Here is a 7430-nt window from a genome sequence, read left to right as displayed (position 1 = left end):
TATATATCCAGATTAACGTGGGACAGGATACTCGTATCTAAGTTCACATATCTGACAAAATTCAGTCATTTCGTTTGGACGTAAAGTTAAATATATAATAAATTCAAATAACTTGAAAGAATTTTGAAAAAATAACAACATTTTGTTCAAAGAATAATGATTTTGAATAAAATACAACATAAGTTCGGTACTTGTACTATTTACTGGATGGTCTGTATATTCGCTGATATATTGTCAAAACATTATATATAATCTGTCCTTTGTTTTATCTGTCAATTAACTTACATGCATTATTTTTCGTTCGTTTTCCTTCATATATATAATGTCTTTAGATATCTATAAACACTAATATGTATATGATATCATAATTTTTCAACAGCAAAACAATACGTTATTGTGATCAATAATGTATAACATACGATTCGAGCAACGATGCGTGTAATTTATTATTCCTATAACCTTTGACCTTTCCTTACCATCATTTCCCCATCACTACTAATTTCCATTCAATAGTTTTGTTGTTACCTTAAGCAGTTAATGTGGCGTTAATATTACCCCTCATAAACACATTCCTTAATAACCCTGATGTCAAAATAAGTTGTTTGACGATACTGTGATTGGTACAAACTCGTTACGTCATCATTTAACATAGTCATACAATGCTATAGTGACAAGCCAAGTGTCAAAACATTGAAATGATAATTTAGATAAGGTTAAAAACAATGTTTTCACGAATATATGTAGATATATGGATTAAGAAAATGATACCCATCATTTCTGTTAATACCTCGCCTCTCTGACGAGCTAAAATGTAAAACACTTTGGACTCCCACTTACAAAAAAAATATAATGAAATTGATAAGATAATGAACTCGTTTTATCGATTCCATATTTGGTGAAGTCCTATAAAGCACAAGATAATGGAGTGTACATTCAGTAAGGAATGATTACGAATCTTAACCACAAATACCTCAAATCACCAGGGACGTTGATTAACTCCGACTAAAGAAAACGTTAAATTGACAGTGTTGTTTTGGTTTTGATGTAGCAATAGGATTGTCACAGTGTTGTCTGCCTGAAATTACTGACACTCCTTCGCCATGTCTAATGGGTAAAAGTAGTGGCAGCTGTGAAATATTGATTTTTTACAAATAATCTTAGTAGGATTAGTGAAATGTTACGCTCACTAATCTTCGGAGTTATCAAAACTTTATATCTTAAAGAAACAATGCTTACCAATACCCTAACAGTCAAAAGTGACATGCGTGTATACAACGTGATACTAAAACATCTGTAGTTCTATATCAGACAAATTCTATGTCGGTAATCTGTTTTTCCATCTCGACCAGTTTTAACTCAAAACATATGATTTTTTTTAATTAGAAAATATAATGACAACAGTTCAGTAATACAACATGAACTTACTCAAAGCTTATTTTATCCAGTGTAGTGGAAAATTGTGATAATTTTACGCGTGTACATCACGAGGGGAATTATTAGCCCCCCCCCCTCCCTCCCCCATTCCCCAAATGAGATGAAGTATAACTGTTATTCTTCAAAGCAAAAATGGAATTTAGTGTAAATCGTAAGTGAAGCGCCCTTTTCGGCCAAAATTCATCCTGTTGGACAATTAAAACATGCTGAAATGCTATACCACTTGTGATGCAACATTCCACTCTATACATCTGTAGAATGATAAATCGATGCCTTGGGAGCTGAATAACACCCACATTCCATAGTAGAAAATGTAATAAGTCGTCCCGCAGGAAAAAATAGAGCAGATTAAAATAATTTCGATCGCATTGCAACCTGTCCTGATTATTTGTCGGCTGAAAAAAAATTACAAAAGACAATTCAAAACGTGGGTTGAAGAAAATGGGCCGCTCCTGTATATTGTCGCTTAAACACGGCGCCAGTGTATGTTCATATGAGGCAAACCCACATATGAGGCATGTTTCGATTTGGCTACGCGATTTTTGTGTGGTTGTCTATCATATATCTTAATAAAAATCGTTTATCACGATGAATATTTTATTTAATGGATTGTAGTTTAATCAATATGATTTGTATTCTTAAACCAAATGTACAGCGTAATTTCATCGAAATGTCACAATGTCTGTACTTCATTAATAATCTCGTATCTATCAGTATAGGTACAGCGTTACGAGTATTCTTGTAAACAATGATAAGAATATACTTAAGATGTTCGGAACGTGTACTAGCATCGATTATCACAGCTTATAATATAAGTACAATGTAAAATTACTGAGTGAAAAAATGAAGTGAGAACACCTGACATAAGTTACATACCGTCCTGGCTTGTTCCGTGAAATACAAAAATATAATCTCGTGCCTGTCTTCCATGATGATTACTTTCTAGCTGTCCATAGTTATGGTTATCAGTGGTGATAATGTAATCATTCTCTTATACATAGTATTTGTGATATGGAAGTTTATCAATCGTCAGTACCAACAGGTAATGTCATCGCAATGTTTGCATTTTACTATGACGTCAAGGCGAAAGCAAAGAGTTCAATTGACAGTGATCAACTCGCGTTTAGAGATTGTCATTGTAACTACTGTATGGAGATATAAATAGAAACTATACAAATGATATGCAAAGTTTTCAAGTAATCAGCTACATGCAAACAAAACAGGAAATGAGTAGGAGATGTGGCATGTTTTATAAGGCAGTGTGTGTTTGTGGCATGCTTTATATTTATAGAGCGGTGTATGTGTTAACGAAAAGTATATGAAACATACGTAAGCAATAAGCAGCTCTATGTGCTCTCACACACACCTGTTAATTATCTATTTACGTACAGCCACCTCCTGTGGTATAATTGAACTATTATTAACGAGAGAGAAAAAATAGTCTCATAATCGATGTAAATCCGAACCTGACCAACAAAACCGCGTCTGTATTTTTTGTACGGAGAGGATATTGAATGAACTAGAAAAGAGACAAAACACATACAGTGATGAAGTAGATCTTATACAAGGAAAAGGTCATGATCAATTTTAAGCATATGTTTAAGAAAAGAAGGAATGGTAGAGGAGATATATATGTGTGAGGAAGATCCAGAAATTGAATCCTATATATAAAATATATATTTCTCTGAAGAATGGAATATAAGAATCGAGAAAGGATTAATTATACAGTCAAAAACAAGTTTCTTTTAAATATTGTTGACATCCGTTTGATTTAACGTATTCTCGAGACTTACATACGTTATCTGCTTATAGTCGAAAATTAATTCATTTTCGAACATATTTTTACCGGGAATATAATATACATAGAGAAGAGATTTTGGAGAATATCTTACTCGGCCAATACCTAGGAGTAACTCGGTGATATTCAACACAACGCAAACTACAAACAACATGGCTCTAACGCAATCTAATTAAACCAAATGTCTAAACAGAAAAAATCACCTTGAAACAAAAACCTACCAATCTCACTACGGCGCTTAAGCTGTGTTTCCATGGAAATTAGTCTTGATTTTACCTGCTTTGGTGTTAAGATCTAGACTATTAACTAGTTAAAGAATCGTATAATGGACGACATCATGCAGCTGGGAATTTATCAACTGTCACCATGGAAACGCCTTTCTCAAACACGGTATGTACCATCTTTTGCTATATAGGTACATTAGGTATGGAATCGTACAGTTAAAGGAAGTTTGATTTTTTCCACCATCATCTAGAACACGTGGTGGTAAATAACATACCATAACTATATCTATATATATAGTACAAATGTATATCAGAAAACCTTGAATATAGGCCGTGTTAGCAAGCAAAACAACGGAGGAAATGTTCGATGATAAAATCGCTGTAGAATATATATGTTCCATTATTTTAAACAAAGTACATAACTTCACAAAAATATGTTTTTGACTTTTTATGTTCCCTTATTTTAAACAAAGTAATATGTTTTGGACTTTGAAGCCTTTAAATTGAAAAATACATATAATTATCCCCCCCACTTTCCTTTCCCTGACCCCTTGAATCCCACCTTTAATCCCTTTCCCTGCCTTTTTAAAAAAAAAAAAAAAAAAACCGAAGTGCATACAAAGAGTGTGACATACATTCGGTAACTTGATAGAAGTTTCAGTCAACTAACATTTTGTATTTTGAAAACTGAGTATATTTTAACGTAGTGAATAGTGGTGAAAATTAAGTTGTGCCATTAGGATCTAGTTGCTTTGAAAATACAAGACAGTAAAGATGCGCCTAATGACGCACGACACATCACATAAGCTCAGCTCAACGACCGTTTTATGACTTTGTATAGTATTAACATATAATCATTTCGGTCTTAGCATGTTTAACGTTGTAAGAGACACAAATCCACGCTCACGACTTCTGTTCTGAGCTGTTCCTGTCGTCTTCGTCATACGATTTTTTTTCGTATTTTCTTGACCGTTTTAATCTATGTAATTGTAATGCAGGTTATCACGTTTAGGAACTCTCTTGAAATGAAGGCGAATTTAGGCTGCAAAAGTCAATAATAACCCAGAATCAGTGGAATTTGCTAATCAGGCCTAATGAGAAATTATTGGAAACAACAAACAATCAGATTAAAACAAAAAACAACAAAACAAAAAAACAAAAAAACAGGACAACAAATATTTGTAAGCACTCAATTATTATTGCTTCTCGCTGATATCAGCACTTGCGGTTTTTTTCTTTTTTCTTTTTCTTTTTTTTTTTTTTTTTTGAAAATGTTAAAAATCCGACGTGTTTAACCCGAATGCATTCATCAAACATGCCACAATACGACAGGCCACCACTGCTTGATAGCTTTGTGATTACACGCATGTGTGACCTCAATCTCTATGTCAGTGAAGGACGGGTAAGGACGATAACACTCCACATCTCTAATACAATAGAGGACATACACAATCAACGTAAGCGTGGTAATCTGACTACGAACAATACTGGCTTTCTACGTATTCCTATCAATTGAAATAGTTTCGAATTCTTTGTTACGTAACTATATCTAATAAAGGAAAAGTTGTTACTATGAAACATTGGCTGATGAAATTATCCCTGGAAAACGTCTTTCAATATACGGTTCTAACCTAATTCTGGATATCCGCCGACAACACGTGGTCCCTATAACCATATTAAAAACACGCACTCTACATTTCGAAAGTTCTGACCTGTTATGGAACGGTGTCAGGAGCATAAAACAATACAGGGAATTGACACCGACAAATTTCTCCATATCAGAAGTACAAGGCGTTCTGAGATCAGTCATCACGGACGTCGTTATGTCATTGTGTTTTAATTCATTTTATCCATTAATGTAACTATCTGTAGCTTAGCTTTTCAGAGTGTGATTTTAACCGGATTCTATGAAATAATATGTGATAGAGAAATGTAAGATGGCTGACTTTCAACACATATCTAATGTAACATGTATAAATGTTCATCAATGCTAAAGTATGTTGTGAAGCGTTATTCAAAGCGATAGGTTTCATAATCATCAAAGATCATCCCACTGGCAGGCGTTAGAGTGGAAGAATTTATCCCACTGGAAGACGTTAGAGTAGAAGAATTTATCCCCCTGGCAGGTGTTAGAGTAGAAGAATTTATCCCACTGGCAGACGTTAGAGTAGAAGAATTTATCCCACTGGCAGGTGTTAGAGTAGAAGAATTTATCCCCCTGGCAGGTGTTAGAGTAGAAGAATTTATCCCACTGGCAGACGTTAGAGTAGGAGAATTTATCCCACTGGCAGACGTTAGAGTAGAAGAATTTATCCCACTGGCAGGTGTTAGAGTAGAAGAATTTATCCCCCTGGCAGGTGTTAGAGTAGAAGAATTTATCCCACTGGCAGACGTTAGAGTAGAAGAATTTATCCCACTGGCAGGTGTTAGAGTAGAAGAATTTATCCCACTGGCAGGTGTTAGAGTAGAAGAATTTATCCCACTGGCAGGTGTTAGAGTAGAAGAATTTATCCCACTGGCAGACGTTAGAGTAGAAGAATTTATCCCACTGGCAGACGTTAGAGTAGAAGAATTTATCCCACTGGCAGACGTTAGAGTAGAAGAATTTATCCCACTGGCAGGTGTTAGAGTAGAAGAATTTATCCCACTGGCAGACGTTAGAGTAGAAGAATTTATCCCACTGGCAGGTGTTAGAGTAGAAGAATTTATCCCACTGGCAGACGTTAGAGTAGAAGAATTTATCCCACTGGCAGGTGTTAGAGTAGAAGAATTTATCCCCCTGGCAGGTGTTAGAGTAGAAGAATTTATCCCACTGGCAGACGTTAGAGTAGAAGAATTTATCCCACTGGCAGGTGTTAGAGTAGAAGAATTTATCCCACTGGCAGACGTTAGAGTAGAAGAATTTATCCCACTGGCAGGTGTTAGAGTAGAAGAATTTATCCCACTGGCAGACGTTAGAGTAGAAGAATTTATCCCACTGGCAGGTGTTGGAGTAGAAGAATTTATAACATCGTAAAATGAAACGGTTTCATTTACAGACTCACAAAAACAATAAACAAAAATCATGTCAACAGGATTATAATCTACACGTAAGTTCAATAAATAGAGGATCTTACATGAGTGTCAATGTATTATGGAATTTATTAAACGAGTTCAATAATTTGGCGGTTCGTGGCATATCAATTTATTGAACGAGTTTAATAAATTTCATAATACATTGACACGAGTGTAAGATTCTTTCTATCACATAACCAATTAAAATGGAAAAATCGCCAGAAAACTACGATTTACTTCCACTATGCAATCAGCTATATAGGTCAAAACCAACGCACAGTAATCATAGTTTTATCCATCCGTGTTGCAAATAGTACCCTTTTTCAATGATTGAATAAGAGATTGTTATGTTCCAAAATAATATCGAGAAAGTAAAGCATTTAAATTCTGTTAAATGCCGAAATAACTTTTAAAAATCACACAAAAAAATCTTCTGGAAATTCACTTGATATTGGTAACATGACGTCACTCGCCTCGTCATCACGGGTCATCAGGTTCGGCCTAACTGCTCCAGTTACTGCGAGTCACTGTCACTTTCAATGATAGCTTTTCATTTATTTCTGGTAACTCAAAAAAATTATACAAAAGTTTCATGTCATACAAAGTTTTGCTCAACTTATTCTTGTTTGATTGATCCTGTATAAACTTCCTACCTCATCTTCTCTGATTGAAACGAAACGACTTGGTTCAGGGGCAACAGGACCGCCATCCGGAGCGGTCGTCTGCTGTTGGGAGGGATCTACCACCTTTTCAATACGATCGCGCTCAAGCTCAATTTGAAGGGTCAATCCTACACAATTCAACATTATAAAATGCAACAAACCCGCGTGGGATGATCTCCTTCACCACACCAGTCCCCTGCTTATCAATAAAAACTGTGTCGCCAATGTTGATCTGGTCAGCCATATTTTACTACAGTT

At 35.2% G+C, this 7430-nt stretch overlaps 1 protein-coding gene across 1 annotated transcript; it reads left to right on the top strand.

The window, feature by feature from the left end:
• Window positions 1-4756: 4756 nt before the first annotated feature.
• Window positions 4757-6472, top strand: LOC132561937 (uncharacterized). Its single transcript, XM_060226654.1, has 2 exons — window positions 4757-4858; window positions 5501-6472. The coding sequence occupies exons 1-2, from the start codon at window positions 4757-4759 to the stop codon at window positions 6470-6472; spliced, it is 1074 nt and encodes a 357-aa protein (XP_060082637.1).
• The last annotated feature ends 958 nt before the right edge of the window (window positions 6473-7430 follow it).

This window comes from Ylistrum balloti, unplaced genomic scaffold (genome assembly GCF_031769215.1).
Source record: "Ylistrum balloti isolate Yb309-2 unplaced genomic scaffold, AGI_CSIRO_Ybal_v1 Utg371310, whole genome shotgun sequence".
Classification (NCBI taxonomy): Eukaryota; Metazoa; Mollusca; class Bivalvia; order Pectinida; family Pectinidae; genus Ylistrum; species Ylistrum balloti.
This window is presented reverse-complemented; position numbering and strand designations above follow the sequence as displayed.